At 39.3% G+C, this 26,265-nt stretch overlaps 3 protein-coding genes and 1 non-coding gene across 5 annotated transcripts; all 4 read left to right on the forward strand.

The window, feature by feature from the left end:
- Positions 1-68: 68 nt before the first annotated feature.
- Positions 69-2,592, forward strand: LOC113144486 (F-box/LRR-repeat protein 12). Its single transcript, XM_026330571.2, has 3 exons — positions 69-259; positions 372-447; positions 1,017-2,592. Exons 1-3 carry the CDS (start codon positions 159-161, stop codon positions 2,061-2,063), a joined length of 1,224 nt encoding a protein of 407 aa, XP_026186356.1. The 5' UTR covers positions 69-158; the 3' UTR covers positions 2,064-2,592.
- Positions 2,593-4,234: 1,642 nt separating this feature from the next.
- Positions 4,235-8,328, forward strand: aurkb (aurora kinase B). Its single transcript, XM_026330317.1, has 9 exons — positions 4,235-4,356; positions 5,123-5,161; positions 5,343-5,427; positions 5,504-5,549; positions 5,658-5,846; positions 6,456-6,594; positions 6,745-6,893; positions 7,024-7,198; positions 7,738-8,328. The coding sequence occupies exons 1-9, from the start codon at positions 4,330-4,332 to the stop codon at positions 7,909-7,911; spliced, it is 1,023 nt and encodes a 340-aa protein (XP_026186102.1). The 5' UTR covers positions 4,235-4,329; the 3' UTR covers positions 7,912-8,328.
- A 192-nt stretch (positions 8,329-8,520) lies between these two features.
- On the forward strand, positions 8,521-8,602 carry trnal-aag (transfer RNA leucine (anticodon AAG)). Its single transcript has one exon. It is a non-coding gene; the product is annotated as a tRNA-Leu (tRNA).
- Positions 8,603-8,985: 383 nt separating this feature from the next.
- Positions 8,986-21,855, forward strand: bod1l1 (biorientation of chromosomes in cell division 1-like 1). Of its 2 annotated transcripts, none has more exons than XM_026330578.1 (30): positions 8,986-9,213; positions 9,466-9,590; positions 9,676-9,866; positions 10,123-10,587; positions 11,089-11,238; positions 11,380-11,546; positions 11,779-11,875; positions 12,166-12,292; positions 12,414-12,477; positions 12,569-14,411; positions 14,507-14,577; positions 14,680-14,800; positions 14,996-15,100; positions 15,183-15,217; positions 15,303-15,348; positions 15,477-15,541; positions 15,627-15,708; positions 15,966-16,024; positions 16,157-16,211; positions 16,311-16,357; positions 16,501-16,669; positions 16,953-17,032; positions 17,202-17,328; positions 17,718-17,770; positions 17,923-18,001; positions 18,148-18,224; positions 18,433-18,535; positions 18,713-18,845; positions 19,311-19,382; positions 20,909-21,855. In XM_026330578.1, the coding sequence occupies exons 1-30, from the start codon at positions 9,097-9,099 to the stop codon at positions 21,030-21,032; spliced, it is 5,049 nt and encodes a 1,682-aa protein (XP_026186363.1). In that variant the 5' UTR covers positions 8,986-9,096; the 3' UTR covers positions 21,033-21,855. The 2 variants fall into 2 exon arrangements, with proteins under 2 accessions (XP_026186363.1, XP_026186364.1); XM_026330579.1 differs by having other exon boundaries at positions 17,923-17,974.
- The last annotated feature ends 4,410 nt before the right edge of the window (positions 21,856-26,265 follow it).

Here is a 26,265-nt window from a genome sequence, read left to right on the forward strand (position 1 = left end):
GCCATGTTGAGCGTTAAGAGGCGCATTTGTTGACACAAGTTGCTGCTCGGTCCTACAGTCTGCGGTTACTTGTTTCCTGGGGATCGGTGATTTGAGCGCAACCTGTGTACGTCAGGATATTTTTCCGTGTCTGAGGTGTGAAGAGTTTTGTTGATAAAATGGATGAGTTCAGCGCGTGTAACCTGGATTACCTCCCCGAAAACATTTTAATAGACGTCCTGTCATATCTGAGTGTAAGGGAGCTTGTCAGGGCCGGACGGTAAGAGCAGTTTAACTTTTACCATCAGTGTTTCTTCAGTTCTTCGTCTTAAGAAACCAAATTCAGCTTTGTCTTGGTGCCATACGATGAAGTGACATGTTGGTTTGTTTAGAGTGTGCAAGAGATGGAAACGACTCGTGAAAGACCAGAGACTGTGGAGACTTGTGGATCTGACTGCGTGGAAAGGGGTAAGGATGTTACTGTGACCACCTTTTTGTTTGGCTTCATCCTTTCATTCCCTGCAGACCTGATTTTATTAGCAGACCGTGGCCACATGACATATTTATACATGTCGAAAGTTTTGGAATAGAATTAAAGTCAAGAATCTTGTAAATAAAGAAAAATGAGAAGTGCTGACCACATTAATCTAATGCTCAAGTGTCCCGACTGGTTTCCAGTGTTAAAGTTGAAAAGCTGTCTTGTACTTTGCTATCTGAGCCTCCCAGCTCGTGTTTGGCTGTTGGCTGATCGTGATCAGTTAAATCCGGACTTAACTTGGACAGGCAGCACTTACACCCTTGTTTTCTAAAGACAAACATTAGTCACTCATAGTTATTCACCTTGCACAGAAATATTTTATAATATTTATATGATATTTATTTCTGTTGTGTTTTGACTTCTTGCATTAATGAATTATCTACAGCACTGAGATCTGAGCTACACATAAATTTGTCTGTTATTGACAGAAACTGTGTCTTTTTTGCTTTCCCCCCCCCCCCCCCCCACCCTCACCATACACATATTCACTGTGTGTAAGATGACATCTCGCATACTCTGGGTCCTACTGCGTCAGTACCTGGGTTGTGGACTAAGGTGCCTACGGTTACGTGGTTTGCTGCTCTCTGCCCGAGGTGGCACCTTTCTCTCTGAGTCTTGGCTCAAAGCTTTAGGCAAAAAGTGCCCTCGCTTGAGTAAGCTCTATCTTCTGCATGCAGACCTGAGAAGCCTGCCCAGCTGCCAGATCTTGCCTCCATCTTTGCAGGTGCTAGAGCTGCATGCCTGTGAGCTGCCTCAGGGCTTTTTCAACCAGACACTGCCTGCTTCACCTGCTTATACCCAAGAAAGAGCAGAAGCAACATCCAGTGTTGGTTCCAAAGCGCAAGGATGGAATCAGAAAGGAAAAATGCATAAGTCTCCGTCAGGGATTCCCATTGAGAAATTAGTCCTTAACAGTGTGCCCTCTTTCACGGACCAGCACCTGCAGAGCCTGACATCATGGGAAAGGCTCAGTCGATTGGAGCTGCGTGACACGTTTCGCGTGACAGCTAACGGGCTCAGGAGCTGTGCTGCTAAGAACGGGATCTGTGGTGTGGAAGGTCTTTCCAGGCTCAAGTTTCTAGAAATAGGCATCATTGGGCGGCAGGGCTACCAGTTACAGATGGCCTCTCTAGGGTTAGGAGCAGGATGGCTCGGTCTGGAGGAGCTGAGCCTGGGTGGTAAAGAGGTCGGGCCAGGCCTGCTCTGTGCCAGCCGTCTGAAGGATCTGAAGCGTCTGTGCTTGTGGGCCTGCACGCTTAGTGAGATGCAGGTAGTCCGGAGTTGCAGGATGCTTCGTGGACTCCACCAACTGGAGTTTTTAGACGTCATCTTCCAACCTCGGCAGTGTCCACCAGTGGTGCATGGGGAGGGTTCTGGTGAAGAAGAGCAAGATGAGGAAGCTGCACCTGGAGATCGCAGCAATGAGGAGAACAAGACACTGGATCTGAATGACACCATAGCAAGTGTGCGGCGCTCACTGGGTGTGCTGCTGCCATCCTGCGCACTAATTTTCACCAACTGCTCTGTTCAGATCAATGCAGATTAAAATGAGTACAAGTAGCCATTATGAATAAAATTCTTTCAAGCAATTTTAAATGATCTCATTGGTATAATGATCAACTTTACTTTTTGGTGTGTAAATTATATAACTATGCTCAGCTCACATGGGCTTACAGTTTTATATGAACTAGCTCCAGAGTGCTGCATATACATTTTTGAACGACCATTTTCAGACTGTCATGGCAACAAAATTAAAAAGTCGCTGACCTACCATGTAAGGTTTTACTGGAGAAATGAAGAGTGACCTCTAATGAATTCTGTTGTCTTCTTTTTCAGAGGAACCGGACAAACATTTGAGACTGTTTTTGTCCCTGAATATTTTTGAATCTGCCAACCTCAGTAGCCAGAGGACGAATATCAGGTCATAACTATGCAGTTAAGATCTGTGGCTTCCAGATAAACGAGACAAGTCATTCATAGGCATTTGTTTAATATACACTTATGTATTTAGTTTTTATGTGATATTTTTAGACCATTTTTCTTCAAACCTGAATAAAAAACTGCTTTTAGTGGAACTATATATTGTGATATAGCACTTATTCAATGGAAAACAAATGGGAAATTCAGTAGGAATATAATAGTCAGACAGGAAAGTTTACTGGCTAATTCAGGAAATTGAAATGACCTACCATATTAAAATGATTTATCACATTAATGAAAACTCATCTTGTCACAGTGTAGCCTTGTTTTTGAATGGCACCACTGGGTCAGATACTTGGGCATTTTAAAGTCAGAGCACAATCAGATTATAAACAGCTTGGTGAAATTTCTGACAGTTAACAAATTAGTTTTGACTCATGGCAAATAGGAGCATATATCCTTAATGCTTTAAAAGTAAGTTAGTGGGCACTCTCACCTCTAAATTGATTGCTAACAATACACAGACAAAACTTTTTAAAGCTAGGTCACAATATAAGACACTGACACTGCTCCTGTTAGGCTGTAAAGACATAAGTGTCGGATACAAAGGCAGAGAAGTGAAGCAGTGATCCACCTGTTTCCTGTTTTCTCATTCTTCTTCATCAATATATACATTCACAAAATATATGTTACGTGCAGGTGTTTGGTTGTGGTTATGTGTTGTTTAAGAACAGCATAACATGTTTAACTTAACAAGCCTATCTTCCCTGTTTTTATTTTCAACATGCTTTTTAGAAATAAAAAATGTTTATTGTAGATGTCTGATTTCGTACAGGTAAACATGAAGAGATATGTGTCCTTGTCCTGATGTCTTCTAAATGAAGTTTTAATAAATTTATTTTGAACAAATAAATTATAAAGTCTTTGTATTCTGTCTTTAAAGTTAACTGCATCATTGTCACTATAGGTCTGTTGGGCTAGTCATTTATGAAATCAAGTGGTTGATCATGTTTCCCCAAGCTATGGCAGCAAGTGTGCTGCTTTAAGCTGCAGTCTGCTGGGGAGGCAGCATAAAGGAGAATGACCATAGTCACAGCTTTAAAATTAACATATCTGCAATGACATTTTGACTAGTTAAAATTAGACAGCTGGGACCCTAAATAGGAATAAGCGGGCGTAGATGATGGATGGATGAATCTTTTTGGATATCCAAAACTAATATATTACTAGTCACAATTCAGTTGAAGATATCCTACTGAGTGACTTGACTAGTCAAAATGTAATTGCAGATCTCAAATTATTAGATTGCTATTCATCATTATTAATTAATTTATTTATTTATTAGAGAAATAGCACCTGTGATGTCATTTTGGATAATTGAAAAGGAGTTCTAACTAGTCAAAAGTCAATTAAAGATATCTTTAACTTGACTTTTGACTAGTCAAAATTCAATTTTAGATACCTGGAATTCATATTGTGGATAGTCAAAATGCAATTGTAGATATCTTAAAATAGTTTCCCCATTCAAGTCAAAGAGCAATTCTTAGTCAAAATGTAGTTGCAGATATCTGTAATAATAATTTCGACTAGTCCAAATCTCATTGCAGTCATAAATACATTGCACATGGCTTAATGTGAATCCTGTCCACTTATTGGTTGTTGCTTGCCGCAGGTATGAACAGCATCATCAACAGGAAAGGTGGGAGGGTGACGTCAGAGCAGTGTCGTCTTAGACCAATCACACGTGTCCTCTCGTATCAGCTCTGGCCAATCGCAGCCTCTTGCTTGTAGCATGTTGACCAATCGCGTTCGTGCAGGCTGGCTTTTTGAAAAACGTTGGCGGCCAGGGACGTTCAAAATAGAAAGACTGGTCTTTACACGCTGGGAGGTCAATGTTCCACTTTTCTACCAATATGCAGGTAATTTAATATTTTATTTTGGATAGAGAGTTAGGTCTGGGCAACAATTGAAAACACTTAACAACTTTAAGGTCGGAAAATTGTGCTCGATGAGACGTACTCCGTAGCTATATTAGCTAAACTAACCTTGGATCTGCTTGCGACATTCTTTCGCGTTAGCTCTTTATAGCAAGACTTCAAGTTGGTTTTACTTTTAAATGGTAACAAAGAGTTTATTGCGTGTGTGTAAATTTTGTTTAGCTAAAGGCAGATTGGTTTTCAGTCGGTGCATAGCCCCCTAACTCAGGCTAAAGTTTAGCTAAACGTTAGCTGTTGTCTCAATAACAGGCCTTAGCTACCGAGAAAAGTTAACCGTGTTTATTTAAACATGTACATGTACCAGGCAGACGGACCTTATCTGTTTACTAGAAACACTTGGGCCCAAATAAAAACCTGATTTTGAAAATGCTGTGTTGAAAAACTGTTATCTTCTACATAAATGCAGGAGTAACGTTAAAACTTGATGTCAAGGCACTAGAACATTTAACACAGGCGGATTTTAATTCTAGCAGACCACACAATCTTTTTTATGAACAAATACAAATATTACAATGACATAACAGACATAAAGGACCAGGTAATGAAATCCAGTATTCAAACGTATTTAGTACACAGTGGAGAAAATACTGTTTGCTGTCTATACAGTAGGAATTGTCTGAGTAACTCCCTTAAGTAGCTCAAATGTGCTATGGGTTAATGTGAGCTGTGTGTATTTGTCTCTTTACAGAATAAGGAAAACTATGAGCCCAGAGGTTTTCAGAGACCGGTAGGTAGTAATAGTTATAAAAAGATATCTGGAATTGTCCATTAATTAACCAGTCTTTCCTCACTCATTACCAATTGTGCAGTATTTTCTTCCAATGCTTTATCCCCTTTTTTGCCATGTGAACTTTATTATCTGTTAGGACTTACTATTTCATTTATGTTTGTTTCTCTATGAATATCAGTTTGCAACATCCTCTAGTGTGGTGGCAGGCCCACAGCGTGTTCCTGTGAAGTCACGAACAGAAACAGACAAAACTGCTGTCACAGGTAACCTTACTCCTCCTCTATCAAACCTCCTTAATATGCCTGTTTGTGCTTTGTGTAAATATGCTGTCATTTTTAGGCCCTGGAAGAGAAGGTATTGGCTCATCCTCCAGCTTAGCTTCAAAGTAAGTGTTCTCACTAATACTTGTAAAGTTGTGTATCGATTTCCAGTTCTGTTTTTGGTCAGATTTTTAAGCATCCATGTGACGGCCTCTCTTTGTACTTTTCATCAGGAAAATCACCATTGATGACTTTGATATTGGTCGACCGCTAGGAAAGGGCAAGTTTGGCAATGTCTATCTCGCAAGGGTAAAGAAGCTGCAAGCCATTGTGGCGCTCAAGGTGTTGTTCAAATCCCAGATGGAGAAGGAGAATGTGGAGCACCAACTCAGGAGGGAGATTGAAATTCAGGCCCATCTTAAGTTAGTATCCTGAACTGCATCTTTATGTTTTGTTTTGAGTTGTTGAACTATATTTGCCACATATTTGACTATATTCAATCTGTATGGCTGTAGTTAACACAAACTAACCTCATCCTTACATTATTTGTGATACTTGGCAGTTTTTCATAATTTTCATACAAGAAATCTTCCATTACGAAGAGTGATGGTAAACATACCATGATAGAAAGTAACTCATCTCAGATGTTTCCCTTTACCCATCAACAAGGCCAGGGAGTAAAGAGTGCTTGGTGGGCTTAATTTTGTAGCAAAATGTTTTCTTTTTTCTACCAACTGCTCTCTTTTACTGGCACATTCATCAACTGCTCTTATTTGTCTACCTAATATCAACATGATATAATAATAATTTTGTGTTTCACAAGTACATTGCACATCATACTATTTTATCTAAAAAGTTGTCATGATCTCATTTTTGTTATGGATTATTTGGATGCCAGACTAATAGTATTTCACCTCCCCTTTACATAGCATGTTCATGTGCTTTATTTATTAATTGCTTGCTTGGTTTTGGAAATGCTGTCAATAACGGACTCCCTACAATATACTTTTTTTTTTTTTTTGTCTCCTCAGGCACCCAAATATTCTGCGCTTCTACAATTATTTCCATGACCGCAAGCGGGTGTTCTTAGTGCTTGAGTATGCCCCACGTGGTGAAATGTACAAGGAGTTACAAAGATGTGGAAGATTTGATGACCAGCGTACTGCCACAGTAAGAGCTGAATTGTTCATCGTTAATTGTTGGAGAGCAAGTCATTATTGGATCCTGGGCAGACTTGATGAACTTGCATTGATTAACTTACATTCATATTGTATGCTGAAATTTTATTATAATTCAGTGTTAATGTCTTTAAATCTGCAGTATATGGAAGAGATATCGGATGCTTTGATGTATTGTCACGAGAAGAAGGTCATTCATCGTGACATCAAGCCAGAGAATCTGCTTCTTGGCTATCGTGGAGAACTGAAGATTGCTGATTTTGGTTGGTCTGTACATGCACCGTCTCTAAGGTGAGTGTAGGGTCAACATACTAATGTGCTCTCATAGAAACTGCATTTCATTGCTATATACTGTCAGACAAGTCTATTTGTTGCCACTTTTGTGAATTCACTGCTCACCTTTGTTTTTAAACCTTTCCAGACGTCACACACTGTGTGGGACACTGGACTACCTTCCTCCAGAGATGATTGAGGGGAAAAGCCACAATGAAAAGGTGGACCTGTGGTGCATTGGAGTCCTCTGCTTTGAATGCTTAGCTGGGCGACCACCTTTTGAAACTGAAAGCCATTCGGAAACATACAAAAAAATTACAAAGGTTGGTGTATTTCTTGGGATGCTGAATGCACTCAAGTCAGATGAGTCTAATTATGTCAGCTTTTGCAAAGCAAATATCTGCCCGCAGCCACTTTCATTATGCAGAATGTATGAGGAGACATTTGGGTTGCTTGAATGTCTTACACCAGTCAGGGCAGCACATAAGCCATTATATAATATCAAGAGTTACATTTAAGTTATTGTAGCTTTAACTAGCATTTCTATATATTTCCTAAGAGTTTGGAATAAAGACACATCACAAAAATGAAATCTAAGATGAGGAAACACAAAGATAAGGTGAAATAGGTTTGTTGAAAACCCGAGGTTAGCTAAACTTAATTGGATTAGAAACCAAATCTGAAGTAATAGTCTGGGTGGACATCAGCTTTTACTGTCTGTATTTAGAGTATTCTTGCTAACTGAAGAATGCTCACTTTGCTTAATTTGGATGTGAAATTCAATTTAATGGAGCTCACTGGACTTTTACATTCTGCCATATTGTGCTGAATAAATTTATAAATGCCATCTTGTTATTTCCAGGTGGATTTAAAGTTCCCCAGAATCATTTCAGATGGCGCACAGGACCTGATTTCCAAGCTGCTTCGCTACAACCCCAGCGATCGCCTTTCACTACAGAGTGTCATTGACCACCCATGGGTGCGTGCCAACTCTCACCGGCTCTTACCTCCCACCTACCCTTCCAAGAAATCCTGAGCTGCCCCGGCAAGCCTGCTCACCTCCCTCTGAGAAGTGTCTTCCACTAGAGACTCTCTGGGCCAGCATATTTTGGTTTCACTGTCTTGGGCTTCAAACTGCCATTATTCTGGCAGATTTTATGATGGGTATACATACATACCCACAGTGAAATATCATTGTCTGTCTAGTATTTTGCATAGTAGTGTTTGTTTTATTGTAATTTCTTTTTCTAAGACTTTTTTTAAACGGACACAGCAACGTTTTTGATTTCTGTATCTACTGGTGTCTCACGCCAAAGTACTACTGTTAGACTGCCTCAAGCTGAGTATATTCTCCAATAGTTTAAGATGACGTTTTTATGGGGGTTATGGTGGAAAGCATGTTTAACTTTTCCTCCAGCTGTGTTAAATATTTCTAATAAATATTATGAAATGATATGTGGACATCACACCTTCATTTGCCAGTTTAGTTGAAACTTCACTGTGAAGAATGATAAATCCTGATTTAAATTATTTTTAGTTGAAATATGTAGAATATATTATTTATTTAGGTTTGTTGGGATGGACTATTTGATGGGGATGTTATATACTCATCTTCACAAAGGTATTTAATAGCTCACACGTTCACGGTAGCGTGGCCGAGCGGTCTAAGGCGCTGGATTAAGGCTCCAGTCTCTTCGGGGGCGTGGGTTCGAATCCCACCGCTGCCATTAGTTTTGTGTGTACAACATTTTCTTTCTGTTTTAATTATATCAAAAACCTGCCGTCGGTCTACACCCCAACTTTGTGTATAGTGTTAAATTCTGAAGACGTGTTAGTATGTGCGAACGACCGCACTGAAATCAGGGATGTATTAAAGTAGCCACTCCACCAAGACGGTATTAACCTAGACCAGATCCAGACTTAAAATCGGAACTAGATTAACAGCAATTACGCCGTTTGAAACAGTTTGGTAAAATATGAGAATCGATCAATCATGTTGGTTCATGAATGATGTGTCCGCAATTAAGCTTGCTAGTCTTTTATTTTGGTAGGACAGAAACCCTCCATCCAAAGCAGTTCTGGTTTTCTTATTTCTTCCGGTTCAAACTTCCGAACTTCACAATCACAACAGACGGCTGCTGTGTTCCGGTCCAATATTATCCGATGTATCGTGAGCATTAGCACATTTAATAACTCTAGTTGTAGATAAACACACTGAGACATGGCTGGTTTACCGCCGGGAGACCCGCAGCTGGTCTCAATGATCGTTAATCATTTGAAAACCCAGGGACTCTTCGACCAGTTCAGGAGGGACTGTCTGGCAGACGTTGACACAAAGGTAAAGCGCAACAACACTTAAAATAGCGTTTTCTGTCACTTTTTACCTACAGTCAACATTTGACGTCGATATTACTCACCTTGTAGCATGTATGTTGTAGTTTGGGCTACACTAAAGTTTGTATCTGTGGCATTTTAATGTGTGCGACCCGTGGTGGCTACTAAAGCTACATCCCCATTATAAACACGTTTTATTTCAACGTTATCTCGATTACTTGTTTCACTGATTAACTTTCATGTCCTTTGCCTGCAGCCAGCTTACTTAAACCTGAAACAAAGAGTGGACAACTTTGTGTCTAATCATCTCTCTAATCACACATGGAGCCCTCATTTGAACAAGAACCAGCTGAGAAACAACATCAGGCAGCTCGTCCTGCAGTAAGTCAGATTTCATGTAGTTGTTTTGCTATATGGCGTTATAAATATGCATGTTACCCAAAGCTGATTAAACTGTTTCTCTTAGATCTGGGATGCTGGAGCAGGGAGTGGACAGGATTGTGGCCCAGGTGGTTGATCCTAAAATCAACCACATCTTCAGGCCACAGGTGGAGAGGGTGGTTCGTGAATTTCTGTCGCCTGGCAGCTGCTCTCAGGAGTCACCTTCCTCACTGCTTTCAACAGAGACCAAACCAGACAGCAGTATCCCTGAGCAAGGTACAAACATTTCTTGTTTCTATTGTCCCTGAATCCTATATTTGATTGTTTGCTTTTTGTTATTCTGACTTGGACTATTGAAGGACAAGCATTTTTTCCCTCCCTGCACGCACCACAGCCCCTTTGATTTTTCCTATACTAGTAAAACCAGTTTTTATATCGTGGCTGTACACACACCTGAAATTTAACTTTTCTTACATTCACAAATGTAACACCTGTTTCACTGCCTCATTGTCTGCTCTGTCTACTGCTGCAGCCAGCGACGCCATGTCCATCCTGGACACCATAACTTCTCTCAACCAGGAGGCAAGTGTCAGGGCCAGTTCAAGCACAGAGAAAGGACGGAAAGGTCAAGCTTCAGATGAGCCCATGCAGCTGATGGAGGAGAATGAACAGGACATGAGTGTTGCTGAGGAAGGAGAAAACCACCATGATGGGAGGATGCTAGAAGAGGCAGAGGAAGCAAAACTGGCATCAGAGGTCCAAGTGTTCGAAGTGAAGACAGAAGATATGCAGGAACAGATGGATCTGGGAAAAGAGGGTTTAATAGAGGAGGTTAAGATGGAAGAGGGGCAGTCAGGAGCTCATGAGCAGTCAGAGGATGAGAAAGAAAAGGCTGCAAGCAAAAATCCTGGAAAACCCTCAGAGGAGAAGCAGGATGATGACCAGCTGAAATCTACAAGTCAGGCCAAGCAGAAAGCCAGAGAGAGGATAAAAGAAGGTGAGCTATCACTGTGTTTTTTGTTTAAAAGTAGCACAAACCAAATTTCTAAGTTAATTTATGAGCACCTTGTTTCCAGCAATTCAGACATGTTATTGATTGTAGCTTCTGAAATGTAAGGATTTGCAACATTTCTTTATTTTATATGATTGTAAGTACATTACCTTTAAATTTTGTTTTTAATAAGAAATTGAGAGATTAATTAAGGAAATAAAGTGCGAATTTGATTATTTTATCCATAAAAATAATGGTGACCACGGAATCTGACCTAATACAGACAGCATTACTATTCAGCAAATATTGGTACACATTATCTTGCTCATGCAGATTTCTGTAGTCCTTTAGTTACATATCTTACAGGGGATTTTTAACAGATTTGTCACTAGAATATAAAATAGCATTTGTTTTCGTGCAAATCTGATGTTGGGTCATTTTCTAACAGCACCAGAAGATTATTTTAAAAATTAAAGGTCTGCAAACTGATGTGTCTGTTCCCTGCAGAATACTCTTTGGAGGACTCTGACCTGGAAGGCCTGAGCGACATCACTGTGAGCTCTGTCCACACCAGCGACCTGTCATCATTTGAGGGGGATAGTGAGGATGAGGATCTGGACTTAGAGTCTTCTGAAGAGGGGGAACTTCCACCAGATGGTTTCAACTTTCTGTTTCTGCATGACTTTATGATTTTAGCTAATTTTAAACTTTATATTGGTATATATGTGTTAAAAAATAGCCTCTGCTACCACATATATTTAATTTTGAGATGCACTCTGTGTTTTTGTTTTTCACCAGATCAAGGTGTGAGAACAGAAAAGAAACACAACAATGGAGATGCAGGAGATGAAGACAAAGAATCTAAACCTCGGCGAAAGGCTTACGTTCACAAGCCCTTCCTCTACTCTCGTTACTATAGCGACTCAGATGATGAAATCACTGTGGAAGAACGTCGGCGATCTGCGGTGAGTTTAATAGGTACTCATTTGTATTGTGCAACATGAGAAGTCTTTGCTATAAATCTCTTTGCAGCTTATTGAAAGGCTTACTTGGCTAATAAGTGGATTACAGAAGAAGAGGATCAAGACTAATTCTAAGTGTATAAAATATGTCACTTAGACACTTTTTGTCTTTTAATGCTGATTGTGTCCTGTCTCTTTTGCTGCATTGCTCTGTCCTCACCTGTGTTTCTTTTAGGCAAAGGATAAAGAGGAAAGGCTGCTGAAGAGACAGCAGAACAGAGAGCGAATGGAAGAAAAGCGCAAACAGAAAGCAGCACAAGCTGAAGAACAAGGTACTTCATGTGCTGGTGTTTTAACAGTTGTGGGCTTGTTGATCATTCAGTAACAGGCAGCGTTTCCACAAAGTTTTTGGGTTGTGTAGTGTTTCTAACTTAATTGTGTCTAAATGGTGTCTACAGATGTGTTAACACACTCTAGGTCAAAGAATCTGTAAATTGCAGTTTGCGATATCCAATGTGTTGTCTGTTGTTTTAAAAAAAAAAAAAAAAAAAAATCATGTCTTCAGAATAACTTGAGTACTCTTAACTGGTACATCATTCATCAGGCTGAATTCCCTATACAGATCGCAAAAAACAAAGAAGTGGAGAATCCATTGGGCTGGAAGGCCCCAGAGCCAAAGAGGCCCGCAAAGAAAGAAAAGTACTGGAGAAGAAAATGGCTCTCAACAGGAAACGGAAACTAGATTCAAGGTATGTCATCAAAAGCTTAGACACAAATTTGTGTAGCTGCTACAGAACACAATAAAAAATTTAGTTTAACTACATTTGCACTGTACATTGCAAAAATGCATACAACAATTACACTTTTCAGGAAAGACGCAGAGGTTTCAAGCAAGAAGAAAGGAGATGCTGGAGGAGAGGGATCCAAAAAAGTGGTAGGTTGAAACCACCAGATTCCATGCCAGTTAAAAGGTTTATCCTTGGATTCATTGTAACAAGCAGCATTGTGTTCTCTTTTAAAATTAGGAAGTGAAACCTGCCACCTCAAAGACCTCACAACCAAAATTGATTAGAAATCTGTCGGAATCAGCGGCATCTGATGAGAGGCACCGAAGAATGAGCGGCAGTATCTCAGAAGATTCCAGTGAAACCAAAAAACTGTCTGACAAAGGCCGGACACACTCCTTCTTCCTGGAGTTAGAACAAGGATCCCAAGAAGCGCTCAAACAACGATCAATTGGGAAATTTGACCGACTGCCCCGCAAAGAACTTCATAATAAAGATCGCAAAGAGAAAGAACGCAGTCTGTTGGATGAACGTTCTAAAATCAAACAAAAGCAGGAGAAGAAATCTGAACACCAGGTAGATGAATCTCAGCAGAAGGAAGGTTCAAAAGTGTTATCTGAAGAAAAGGGTGAGAAGAGGCAAAAGATTAAAAGTGAGAAGAAAATCACAGGAAACATAAAAGAAGGAAAAGCATCGGTGCCTGAAGGTGTTGCTGATGAGATTCCTAAGGATGCCAAGAAGGTAAAAGCTCCATCCACAGATGCTGCTAAAGCAGAGAAGGACAAGGAGAAGGAAAAGGATAAAATGAAGGAAAAGGATAAAGATAAGAGCAAAGAAAAAGAAAAGGCCAAAGGGGAGAAAGCTTCAGCTAAAAGTGATTTCAAGCAGCTGCTCCGGCCAGATTCTGCAGGGTCCTCTGAGGATCGGTCTGACATGGAGCCTGGGTCTGACAGCAGCAAGAAGAGAGATAAGCACTTGAAGGAAGCCCTGAAAAGGTCAAAGAGCCACACTGAAGAAAGGCAAGGAGAGAAGCCAAAATCTAAAGTGGACAGTAAAGATGGTGAGAAAGAAAAAACTAAAGCAGATCAAGACAGCCAGAAATCAAGTAAGTCCACATCTGAAACAGATAAGGATCCTAAAAGGGCTAAGCTAACAAAAAAAGGAGGAACAATGGAAAAATCTAAATCTAAATCCAAAGAGGAAACAAGGACTCCACTGTTATCAAAGATGGATAAGAAAGTTCAGAGTTCAGAAGTCAGAAGTGCATTGGGTGCATCTATCAGCAAGCCTGAGACAACAAAGGAGAGGAAAAAAGAGGGAAATGTAAAGGAACAGCGAAAAGTCTCTGAAGAATCTTCACATGAGAAATCAGAAATTAAGAATACAAAGAAGAAACTAGAGAAGAAGGATAAAATCCCAGAGAAGAAAGATGATAATCAGGAAGAGAAGAAGTCACCCATAGAAGACAAATTAGAAAAGTCTGATAAATCTTCAAAGTCTTCAAGTTCTAGTTTGGGTCTTGAGACACAGGAGCCACCTAAGAAACCATCTTCGCCCCTTAACACGAACACAGACTCTGATCCCATCACGACCACCGTTACCACCCCATTCTCAGACGACACCTGCGACGCTTTGAGCGACATCACCCCTGAGCCACCCGAAAGCGAAACAGAGTCACAACACAGTGAGATGCCAGCGGTGCCGGTCGAGGCCGATGCTTTGCTGACTCTTATGGATGTCTGCACGTCCGCTGAGGCAAGACTTCCACCTGAGAGCATTCGAGAGGATGTGACTGCTGAGATGGTGCTTCAGGACGCTGATATGAAGATGAAAGAGGCAGCTCTGACTCTACTCTCCATGGATCCTGACAGCACGGTGTCCTCCAGCTTAATCAGTCAAGATGGAAAGGAAGAACCAGAATTGACATCACCTGCCCCACAACCAATGGAAACAGCTGCAGCTGAAGAGGAGCCTCCTGTGGATGTGCACACTGCTGCTGAAACTGAGTTCACAGCCACTGAGCCGTCACCAGTGGAACCTCAGGAAACTGCTGAGCTGGTTATTGAAAATTCAAACACTGCAGGTACATGGAAAAAATGGCAAAGTATTTAACATTACCTCTCAAGGCATGTCAGAACGATTCCATGATTAAATTACTAAATCTGTTTATCTTTATAGATGAGTCTGAACACTTGGAGAGACAAGAGGACGTGTCGAGGATTGAAACAACAGAGACACTTGCGCCAGAGGTAAAAAAATGAACAAAAAAGACCAGTTTCTAGTTGATCAGACTTAACACAGCAAATGGAAGATTTCGTTAACTGAATATCACTATTCTGTCTTCTGCATAGGAGGACACTACCTCAAATAAACACCAGGATTCTTTCAATGAGGATGAAGAAAAACAGGCAGGAATTTCCACTGAAACGGAGCCAGATGACAAAGTGGTGCCACCAGCAGCTGACAAAGAAGGTAAACTTTTTTCTTTTTTTTTTTTTTTAATGGTTTCAGCTTAAATTAAAATCTTTTAAGTATTTTGATATTTGCAGTAATGATTTCTAGTGTAAAGTGAGTGGTTTAATGAGACATTTTTATCTACCAGACATTGTTTATCTATCAGCTCATAGTGGTCATTTACTTTAATTTTATGTTGTACAATCTTTACAGCTGCTGATGCTGTTGTATGTGAACCAGGAGAGGTCACAGAGGAAAACACAATAGCTGTGGTCTCTAGTCCTGCTGAACAAGACTTAGAACTGTCCAGAGGAGAACGTGAGTGCCAAATACATTTTTGTTGAAAAGAAGAAGCTTTTATTTGTCTGACCACTAACTTAGCATTTTATTGTCACTTTAGAGCCTGATGTTTCAGACACAAAGAGCAGCCCCAGGGTGATGTATCATTCATGATTTATTGATTTTGTTTACTTCAATTTTCATCTAAGACTAAAATTCATTCAGCTTTCTTCCACAATAGGCAGAGGTAGCTGAGGAGAACCAGGTCATAATGGACATAAGCAACAGTAGGTTTTTTCCTCTTTACAAACATGTGTCTAAATACTCTGATTGTATATCATGAATATTCTTTAAGTGAATTTGTAAAAAGCTGTGAAATAGCAATATTTCTAATACTACCTCTTTTCACCACTAGGTGAAGCTGAGAGTAAGACAGCAGCAGAAGAAAATGTGGCAGAAGAGAAGAGTGATCCACAAACTGTAAGCACATCACGTGTGTCTCTTGGTTACACACTTAATAATTATTATTGGACTTTGTTGATCTGTAGATCTTAATTCTGTCTAGATGGAAACCAGTGTTCCAGAGCAGGCCGAGAACGTCAGAGAAGGAGAACCTGAGATTCAGCCCAAATTAGTGAAACAAATCAGTGAGTTGTGAATTTAAAAACAGAACATTGTCCTGAGTGATTTGTGATCTGTAGTTGATGAATAGTGCTAGAAACTAAGATGTTTTTGTTTTTAAAATTTAACACTGTCTTTGGATTGTGTGTGTGTGTCTGTGTGTGTGTGTGTGTCTGTGCGTGCGCGCGTATATATATATCTCATTAATAGCCTATAGCACTTTGAGAAAGCTGAAACTGAACCAGGCTGGTTCTTTTGTGTGATGTCTGTTTTTATTTTTCAGGTAATGCCTCCAGCACAGGCAGCCAGGAAGATGAGAAAGGATCAGACTCATCAGAGAAAGTAACTGTTTTTGTTTGTTTTTCTTGAAAGTCTATTAAAATTGAGTTTTGCTCTGATTTGCATTAAGTTATCTCTCAATATTGTACATCTGGTACTAGCACTTTTTATTTTATTTCTTTTTTTGCTTTGTAGGAAGAGAAGACAGAAAGAAGAGGAAGACGAAAACGTAAGCTGTCCACTCACAAAGGTACAGCACCAGCTTTAAAGAATATAATATTTTAGTATAGTCTCAATCTGTTCTGGTTGAATAATGTCCTGATTTTTTTTTTTTTTTTAAACATATCAGGTGATGAGCAGGAAGAAAAAGAAAGTAAAAAGCAGCTGCCTACTGAGGTAAATCAAGCCTTTTTTTAATCTATCAATCACAGATTAACCATGTAGGAAAAAAAGAAAAGTGCAGGTATATGTTTTATTAGAGATCCGCTTCTGTATAATTTGAAGCTACTTTGCTTTGCACGTGGCCTTTTTATCTTCAGGAAACTGAGCAGGAGAAGGTTGTTGAAGTGAAATCACCACGCAGGGGGCGATCGTCCAGAACCACCGAGGAGGCAGAGAAGGACCAACCCAAGGCACCTGAGAAAATGGAGGAGACTCTGAGCCGCAGGGGAAGACGTTCAGGAGCTGCAGCCAAAGAAGCTGCTGCTGGTGAGCTAGTCAGATTACATTAGCAATATGCTTAAAGTGTAAAGAAAGTCGAGTCAATGGATGATGTTTTTTGGGCTGACAAATTATGTATTTACGAATAGTTGTGTTCCTGCCATCAGTCATATTGTTTTATTATACTACAAAACCAGACAAATCTAAAAGAAAGAAAAAATAGAAAATTGAACGGTAAAATGACATCAGCTGTATAAATGTTCAATAATACATTTATGTTCTGTAAATTTTTGTCTCCAACATGTTGCTGTTATTTCGTTTTTAACCACAGATGATCAGAGCAAAGATGAGACTGAAGACGAGGAGAGCACAGACGCAACCTCATCAGGGAAACCAGCAGAGAAGGAAGAGGTATGTAAAGTGTAAATAATATCACTAGGACAGTGCTTTTTTTTCTCTACCGTTGCCTAGTACTGACCTTTTTTTAACTTCAGTCATTGCAATCATTTAATCTTGTCAGCTGACAACAGTAATATTTTACCGGTGCATCCTGTATTCTGTTTTTCATACTATTTGTTAGACGACTGAAGAACAAAGTGCACCAAAGAAAAGTGGTCGGAGGGGAAGTCAGGGCAGTCTGTCGACTCCTGTTCCAGAGGAGTCTGAAGCTGCAGGAAGCTCCGAGTCCAGAGAGACAGCTGACACACGTGCGTTTTGTTTTTAATTCAAGTCATGTATCCACTTTCCTCCTTCTACTTTTGCTCTCTTTCTATTACTGACAGAGAATACAGGAGGGTGGGGCTGTGTTTCTGCTGGAGCAGGCCTAAGTTAGCCAAACCTCAACAGCTAATTTATGCATTTTATAGGTTGGTTTGGTGAGTGAGTTTTGCTTTGCTGTCAGGTCTGTTAATGACACGTAAAAAGTGTGTAAGAGTAATCTAGTAATTGGAACCGTCATAAAGGAAGACTACGAGTAATATTTTACAAGATATTGTCTCTCTGCTCCTTGTATACATGATTTTTTATATATATATATATATATAGGTTTTTGTTTTTTTTTTTGTTTTGTTTTTTTCCCATCACATTTCTATTCCAGGTGAACTAGCAGTGAAGAGAATGAGGTCTGAAGAAATAGAGGAATCTGTAGAGGTGAGGAGGTGTTTTTTTTTTTTTTTTTTTTTTTTTAAATAGCTGTGTATCTCTAGTCTGTGATTATTCTCTATCCTTCCTGTCTAACACAGTTACCTTTATCCAAATTGCTGTTTGTGTGCCCTGATGTGTATTCAAATATGATGCTGCAGGAAACCCAGGCTGATAAGGAGGTGAAGGAAGACAAGAGCCAACAGGAACAATGTGAGCAACAGCCTGTAAAAAACAGCAGTAAGAAAGCACATATACACACACACACACACAGCACACTCTATATCGGTGTAAAGTCATACTTTATATGTTTATTGCTATGATACTTGATATTTATTGTAAAGACATCACCTTGATGGTTATGATCTTTGTATCTTACATTTCAGGTGGTTCTCCTTCAGTGAGCCAATCAGAAGGACAAGAGGCTAAAGAGGAGACCTGCAGTGAGAATAGACCAGATGATGTATGTTGCCATTTTATAAAAAAAAAAAAAAAAAGTCATTTGCTGTGTTTTTCATCATGAATTCACTGATTATGTATGGTTGATAATTTCAAACGTTAGTTTATCTGTTCTGACCGAGAGCGAATTTATTTTTGAATCTTATTAAACTGAAATCTGATACAGTAAATTAAATGTTTCATCAAAAGCCTGGTTTTTGTTACCTTTCCAGACTGAGGAGGAGCAACAGCAAGAGGACCAAGACATGACTCCAAAGAGACATGCTCGGAGGGGACGGCCCTCAAAGGCAGCAGCAACAGCAACTGAGGATTCGGGTAACGAGTCTTATAGCCTGATTTAAATGCAGCCAAACCATTTCCAGGGGAAAATGTTATTTTTAAATTGTGGTTTGTCTCATTTAATTTTTTTTTAACACCTTCAGTAAATGGTCTGGGGACAACAGATTAATTAAGAAAGAAGCAAATGACCATTTACCATTGTTTTTCCCACAGATAAAAAGGACAAAAAGGCAGAAGAAAGTGAGCAGAATGATGAGGAGGAGGAAGATATTAAGAAAGAAGAGGAAGAAAAAGAAATGGCAACCAGAGCTACAACACGACTAGCATCTCGTCTGGAGGCTGAAAGGTAATTTAACACCATGGATACAAATGATCAGAACAGTAATGATTGAAATGTACTGGTGCAAGTGTCATCGCTCCAGTACTAAGTTACGCACCTACAATTTAAACATTTATTTGAACAGATTGTTTGAAAACCTAGTTATGTAATAAGTCAAAACACAATGAAGTCCAGAACACATTGCTACACCTGCAGAAAGCAGCAAAAAACACCTCAGTATTTTATAGTATGTTATACAATCAAAGTCATTGGTACAAAAAGAGCGTTGTCAAAAGTGCTGACACTGTGTGATCCTCTATGCTGATGAAGTCATCTAAAATCATTGCTGATGAATGAGCCTCTGATTGTTTAGTGCTGAATGTTTGCACTCTGAAGGCATCACCACTGTCACATCCTATTAAATGAAAGCCGGGAAGATTTAGCACTAAAGCAACAACTTGTTGTTTAATATTTGTTTTTATTGCTCCTCAGAAACAAGCCAAGTAAACCCTCCACCCGGGCAAGTCGACAGAGCGGTAAAGAGGAGACCACAGCTGGCACACGGTGAGTTTGTCTCATTGAGGTTCAGCAGAATGAATGAGCTTAAAGGGGCATCTGACCAAAACTGACTGCTGGGACGTTGCTCTGTGAAAGAAAACATTTTAGCAAAGATTTTCCCGGAATTTCAGAATGCTTTTTTGAGTTAATGGTTCCCAAAATAAAAATAAATTATTTTGCATGGCCCAACACCTACAGACCACCACTTAAATATTATCATCATCATGGTCTTTTCTTTCTTTTCTCTTATATATTTTATTTTCAGGGGTTTCAATAACAATGTAAATAATACTAATGATTATTTAAATAATTCATTAATTGTTTAATTATTAGGTCCTTTACATAGCAAAATATATTTTACAAATGTTTTGTCTGATGAACTAACAATAAAAAAAAAAAAAATCTAAACAGATTCCAGATTATTTTCTCTTGATTAAATACTCTATTAGTCAACCAATAATTTTAACTCTAGACCATAAATATTAAATGTAATGCTACTACCAGCCTGTAGTTATCTAAGGGTCAAAGGGTCACAGACAGGCTGGAGTCTGGAGGGGGTGACACTGGGCAAGAGGCAGGGTACACTTTATGTAGCTCACCAGTCCATCAGTGTTGACACATAGAGGCAAAACACTCACTTTCACACCTATGGGCAATTTAGAGTCACCAGTTCACAGAACCCCAAACTGCTTGTCTTTGGACTGTGGGGTAAAGCTGGAGAACCAGAGAAAACCCACATAGGCACAGAGAGAACATGCAAATTCCAGACAGAAAAGCCCCAGGATCAAGTGGGATTCAAACCTAGAACCTTCTTATTGTGAGGCAACAGTTCTGACTACTTTTCCATTGTGCTGCATGTAAATTAATATAATCTTTAATCTTGACTCATCAGCAGGTTATCTGGTCTGTAGTTCAATAATTATTCAGCCATCATTATTTTCTAATAATGTGATTTTTTTTTTTTTTTTTTTTTTTCTTAAATTCCTTATTTAACCCACTTTATTCTTTTTAATGTTTAATTTATTCTTTATTAGGATCTACTACTAGCTTCCACATAGTGGTCACTAGTCCTTAGTTTAACCCTCTAGTTTAAAGTGTCCAAATTAGAAATCTAAGATCTCTTGCACTTAAGGAGCAACTTTTTAAGTCTCTCCCTCTCTTCCATAAACATTACCTCAGTTTCTATTGTACATATTTAAGGGAAGATGAGAGATATTGGTTTCCATACAAATGTTCTACTTGTCTTTTCTTTTTTTTTTCTTGCCATTTGTACAGTTTCAGATTGATGTATTCACTCTTTTTTTTTTTTTTTTTTTGAGTCAAATTAAATTGTAGCAAACAAAATTCTTAAGTCTTAAACGAATCCTTTTGAAATCTGTATTGACTTGCCGAGCACCAGAATTTGTGCATGTGCTGGTTATTGCAGCACTTTCCACAAACACTCTTGAATTAACAAAAGCATATTTTTACAGCACTTAATATGACACTTTAGGTAAACTGACTGACACTTGCTCCTTGTTCCCTTCCTACAGCGGGACGAGGGGCCAGGCAGCAGCGTCGAAGGGGTGCCGTAAACGCGAGGCCAGCCCTCCTGCTGTGCGAACGCGGGGAGGACAGAAATCAGAGGAGCCTCCTTCTAAGAGAGCCAAACGCTAAAACCTCTGACCGCAGTGGACCCGTTTGCCCCAGCAGTTTTTTTTTTTTTTTTTTTGTTTTTTTTTTTTTCTGCACTCCATAGTGAAGTCAGTTTTGTTGTTGGGGGTCAGTGAGCCTCTACTGTCTGTTTCTGCTTCACTGACTACAGATATTGAAAAGCTCTGGATAGTATTAGACACTCTCCTGTGATGGCTGAATGTAAACCTAAGGATTTGTGTAGGAATCCCTTAGAATACCTTCAGCTGCACTATGCCCATATGGTTTGGATCAGACTTGATCACTCCTCAGTTTATTCAGTAATACCCAGTGAACGAGAGCATTTCAGGCCAATCAAAGGCCTAATTTGCAGCTGAGCCGTGCTTTGGGACAAAGAGGGTGAAGTAGCTGTCAGTCAGTCTGAGGCCAGATGTGTTTTAGCCTGAGGCACCACAGTTACAAATTCATGTTCTCTCTGAATTGTACATAGAAAACACTGTGAAGCATCTAGCTTTCATTGTGAATGTTGTTATTGAGTATTCATTCTGTGAATGAAGGGGCAGTTTGTCCCACCTTTTTTTAAGTTTTTGTTTTTATACTTAATGCTTATAAGGTCAGCGAAGTGTTTTCTCCACTGAAATATCAGCTGTATTGTCACTGACAAGAAAAACATGACAGAACATGAGCAGTTCATACAAACTGAATCTTCTTTCTGACACATTTGTAACCTGCTGCCAACAAAGGATGGAGGTAATGTAGTTATTTGTACTGTTGAGTTAACTGTTTAATATCTCACCTACCTGTCCATGCAAAAACATGTTTCATAAATATAAAAATACCCCAGATATCTTCCTTTTGTGTTATGTTCAGCACATCTAAGTCACTTCAGGTTCTTTCTTGGGATCAGTAATGATAAATGTTTATATTCGGTTTTATATCTGACTTGAAATTCACCCATGCACATGCTGGATAATAGGGATCCACGTCTAGTGTATATTGCATGCTAGTCTTCATGGTTTCTTCTTTCAAAGAAACCAGTTGTCCACCTGTCAAAGGATATCTAAGATGTGTTGCTTCTGTCTTTGAACCTGTGGCACTTTTGGAAGTTCAAATCTGTGTCAAATCAATCAAAAAAGATAAGTATTGCACAGAGCAGATATTTAATAATTTCAACACTATTGTCACAAGCATCATCTCCTGTGTTTCTTAAATGAATGTGCTGTCTCTAGTGTGTAAATGGCCAAAGACATCGACCAATCACCTTGGAGTGGGGAAGAGGAGAGAACATTCCTGCCTGCTAATGGGGGATAAAACTGACAAACTCAAAATGAAATATTCCACCGTCATTAACATGTCAGGAGGCTTTAATCGCTGCACCTGAACTTACGGGATCCAAAAAAGTGTGGAGAGGGGTTACGGTAAGCCCATGTTCTCTGGTTGAAGTTTTCCAACCATTTGTGTGGATTGCTAAATATGATTCCTTAAAGGTGCACCTCTCAGGTATTTCCTGGTAGTGCAATCCAAACCTTAAAATATTAGCCCAACACATCTCATTTAAAGGTTTGAATGAGGTTTCATTTAGCCAACACATCTGGCAGACTAAACAGCACTCCTTTCACTCATTGATGCCATTGGAGCAACATTTTATTATAGTCGTTTGCATTGTAGTCCAAATGATTTTTGAATTTGCTAAGCTGGTTTCTACTGCTGAGCATCAGCAGTTTGAGGCACAGTAGACAGATTTATGGGCAGCAGGTTTTATGTATGAGAGGGAGGGCTGCTTAGTTACTGGACTGCTTTTAGCTCAACACGGACCTCACATCATGAACCAAACTCTGTCATATAACCAGATAAATGTAGGTACGTTTATTTAAAGTAAAAGTATTCCATGCAGCAAAAATATTGTGGACATTATAATTTTAAATATTTTAGATTAAATAAACGATTAAGAAATATAAAGGATTTTTCAGGATTTTACTGAGGTGGAGATGTTTTAACTATTTTGTACAGGACTCTAATTATTTTCATTATGATAAATTGCCTAATTATTTTCTTTCAATGTGCTGTTTTGTCCAGCCAATAGTAAAGAAAAAAAATAAATTTAAATAATTACATGGGAAATGGAAAATGATTAATTTTCAACTAATTGATCAGTCCACCCCCATTTCAGCCCTAAGAAACTCTTGGCTAGTTCAGTTTGTGAGAAAGCATTTTATGACATTTCTAATTGTTCTTAAAAATACTAATTTGTAATTGGTTACTACAACTACCAAATACTTGTAATACAGTAAAATACATATAAATACAATAGTTTAGCCCCAAACAGAAATGGCCTAGTCAATGGTTCACACTAACACAGAGTCAACACCAGGTCAAACTGATTTTGGAGCGAAGCGGAACTAATTACACCATCGAAGAGAGGGGTAGTAATTTAGGGCGCACATGAAAGACAAAGTGGGAGGAAGGTGCACATGAAAATGCCCAATCTAGCCCCCTTGGCTGTTTCAAGACAAATGAAGGTAAATAAGAAAAGTAGCGCTAAAGCAGGACTGCAACAAGTCCTGGGTTCCTGCAGGATTCACCAAGTTTAAATGAGAAGTGTTTAAATCTGCTTTAATAAGACACTAAATAGGATTTAATGTTTCACAGTCATTTTATCTGAAACATGAAATTATGAAGGACAGTGTTTCCCAGCAGTAATCCCTAATGATATAGAAAGATAGATGAGTACATTTAAAATGATTGTTTCATTAGTGCTGTAGCTCCCAGCAAATAACATGCAGCACAACACATGTACACACCATCTCCACTTTTACTGTGTGTGTCTAACCTGCAATCACAAACATATAGGACTGAAGGTTTTTAATACTTCTCCGGATAATGGACAAGTTATTAGGACTCTGGCACCTTTACCCTGTTTGGCATCTTGACTTGAGCAGATTAGAGGAATATTTTTTAACTGTGACACAGAACAACAACACAAACTGCTTCAAACCTCCTCACATCTCCCTCTTTCCTCTTAGGCAGGTCTGCTGGTGGGTAGCTGTGCAGTTTATCCAGCAGAGCGCTGTGGAAAGATGGTGGTTTCACACAGCTGTCAACTGGAATAAAGGTAAGTGTCGGCTCTGAGCAGAGGGGATCCTTGCAGACTGCAGGGATAAGGGGGCTCACTTGCTTCTGCTGCTGGGAGTGGTCTTTCCTCTACTGGGGATTTGGCCAGGCAGACTGGCACTGAATATAATGCTCTTCCATTCAGCCACTCCTCTCACAAGACATAAAAGTTAACAGGTGTTTAACGTCAAAAGTGTTTCATATGAGAGTCATAGAAATAGTCAGCGACAGGCAATGGGGGGGGGGTGGTAGCTTAAAGTCTTAAAGTTTTTTTTTTTCTCATTCTTTTGGAGCACTGAAATAGTTTTGCAGTTGAGTTGAGGTTTGGATCGACTTCTGTCATCTGAAGCTGCAACAAACACACACACAGAGTGCAGCAATATTTCTAAAATATGTGTTCACTGTTCACATACTGGGGTTGAATTGATCAATTGTAGTATGTCAGAACAGTGTGAAGTTAGAAAAGACGTTTGTTCTTGCATAAAAAGAACATTTTTAAACTGGATTTACCAGCTGAGCTCTGCCCATATTAAGAAGTGACAAAAACACAAATGTTTTTTTTCTTAATGAATGTTCCAACTTTGGTAGAAAATATTAATGTTTGGGTAGGATCCAGTTTCTCATAGCAAAATGATGACTGAAAAGAAAATGGTTTTCAGGCCCTTTAAAAGATTAGACTGATGATAAACTGTATTTGACTTATTATAAACAAATCCCACAAAAACCAGTGAATTCATTCCTCTAACAAGAAACGCCTGTGCAGCCACAGCCTGGTGTAGCTTCTTCCTCTGTTCCATCGACTTCCATCATTGTATCAAAAACTCTAAAAACATATTAGTGGCGTGTTGCTTTATGATCATGAACATAGGCATTGTAGTTTATTTGAATTAATCCTAAATACCTGCTTGTGATGTGTATTATTCCACTTCTGAAAATAGTCCCAGACAATAGAACTGTTTGTCCTTGTTTAGTTATGTTTGCTGAAAATTAGTTTTTTTTTTTTTTTTTTTAGTTTTAACAGTTTTTAAAGGTTTAATATCTGCAGCAGGAGTTGAGGCTGAGTGCTACAGACAGTCTAGAGAATAATGACTGACATTGTAAGAGTAATAATTAGAAAAATATTAGTCATCCTATTAGACTTTTGTATGGATTAAGTGATAGTACTGACAGACAATTAACAAATTTTAGTATAAATTAAGTTGTTAATCAAGCAAAAAGACCAAGCATCTGCTGGTTTCATCTTAGCTGTCAGGATTTTCTGCTTTTCTCAGGTGAATGTCATTAAAATTGACTGTTTTTAGAGTTTTTGGACATGTCATGGACTACAGAATATATTGATTGATTCAACTAAATGATCCATAGATTACTATACAGCATAGACAATCTTTAGTTTCAGTCCTGCTTCTGTGTTCTAACCTTTAAGCACCTGTCCGAGGTAAATCCGGTAAAATGGAGAGTTTGTCTACATGAAACAGAAATGCAGCTGCAGTTTGTGACACCCACTTCACCTTCTGAAAAGAAAAGGCTCATAATATCTCAAGAATTTCTAAATGGTCCTTGAAGTTTTCATACATCAGTTCTCAAAAGTGGTATTTTGCATGTGACATGAAACCAGTGAAAGGGCTCTGCTGCTTTGAAGGACGTCTTTATTTAGGCGTGAGTGCAGGAGAAAGGAGCCGGTCACAGACCCCGAGTAGGCAGCAAAAGCCCCTTCAGGCCTGAGAAGCCTTTCATGATGTGCTTGAGCTGCATGCATTATCTGTTGCATGCCAGAGGCAGATGAGAGCTCGTTTGTCAGCACAGCAGAGTCAAAAATAAACTATAAATCACGTCCACACTATCTACACACATTAATTGGACTGTAACAGCAGGCATACCCCCGCTTCTGCTCTGCAGTAATGTAGCCATTGCTGAGATGTTTTGAATTTGTTCCAGCAGATGAAGGAACTTCTCTCTGCTTGTCTCTTGCTTCCATTTACTGTATTAAGTGTTCTGTCCCAAGGGCTCTTCCATTTAGTGCTCCATTGCATGCAAGGATAATTTTTCTTTGGCAAAGAGTGTTAAATTGTAACGCAGGCGACTGAAAGCACACTTAAAGCTGGCACAAACCCCCTCCGTCCCTTCCCTCTCCTTCCACTTTCCAGTG

Source organism: Mastacembelus armatus, chromosome 10 (genome assembly GCF_900324485.2).
Source record: "Mastacembelus armatus chromosome 10, fMasArm1.2, whole genome shotgun sequence".
Taxonomy (NCBI): Eukaryota; Metazoa; Chordata; class Actinopteri; order Synbranchiformes; family Mastacembelidae; genus Mastacembelus; species Mastacembelus armatus.

What these genes read in the sequence shown, in the direction of transcription:
- LOC113144486 (XM_026330571.2), top strand. Translation starts at nt 159, where the DNA reads ATGGATGAGTTCAGCGCGTGTAACCTGGATTACCTCCCCGAAAACATT. An exon ending in GAGCTTGTCAGGGCCGGACG is followed by an intron (nt 260 to 371) that starts GTAAGAGCAGTT and finishes TGGTTTGTTTAG; the next exon opens with AGTGTGCAAGAGATGGAAAC. An exon ending in ATCTGACTGCGTGGAAAGGG is followed by an intron (nt 448 to 1,016) that starts GTAAGGATGTTA and finishes ACTGTGTGTAAG; the next exon opens with ATGACATCTCGCATACTCTG.
- bod1l1 (XM_026330578.1), top strand. Translation starts at nt 9,097, where the DNA reads ATGGCTGGTTTACCGCCGGGAGACCCGCAGCTGGTCTCAATGATCGTT. An exon ending in CAGCAGTATCCCTGAGCAAG is followed by an intron (nt 9,867 to 10,122) that starts GTACAAACATTT and finishes CTACTGCTGCAG; the next exon opens with CCAGCGACGCCATGTCCATC. An exon ending in GAGAGGGATCCAAAAAAGTG is followed by an intron (nt 12,478 to 12,568) that starts GTAGGTTGAAAC and finishes TTTTAAAATTAG; the next exon opens with GAAGTGAAACCTGCCACCTC.
- aurkb (XM_026330317.1), top strand. Translation starts at nt 4,330, where the DNA reads ATGTTCCACTTTTCTACCAATATGCAG. An exon ending in ACTTTTCTACCAATATGCAG is followed by an intron (nt 4,357 to 5,122) that starts GTAATTTAATAT and finishes GTCTCTTTACAG; the next exon opens with AATAAGGAAAACTATGAGCC. An exon ending in TCCTCCAGCTTAGCTTCAAA is followed by an intron (nt 5,550 to 5,657) that starts GTAAGTGTTCTC and finishes ACTTTTCATCAG; the next exon opens with GAAAATCACCATTGATGACT.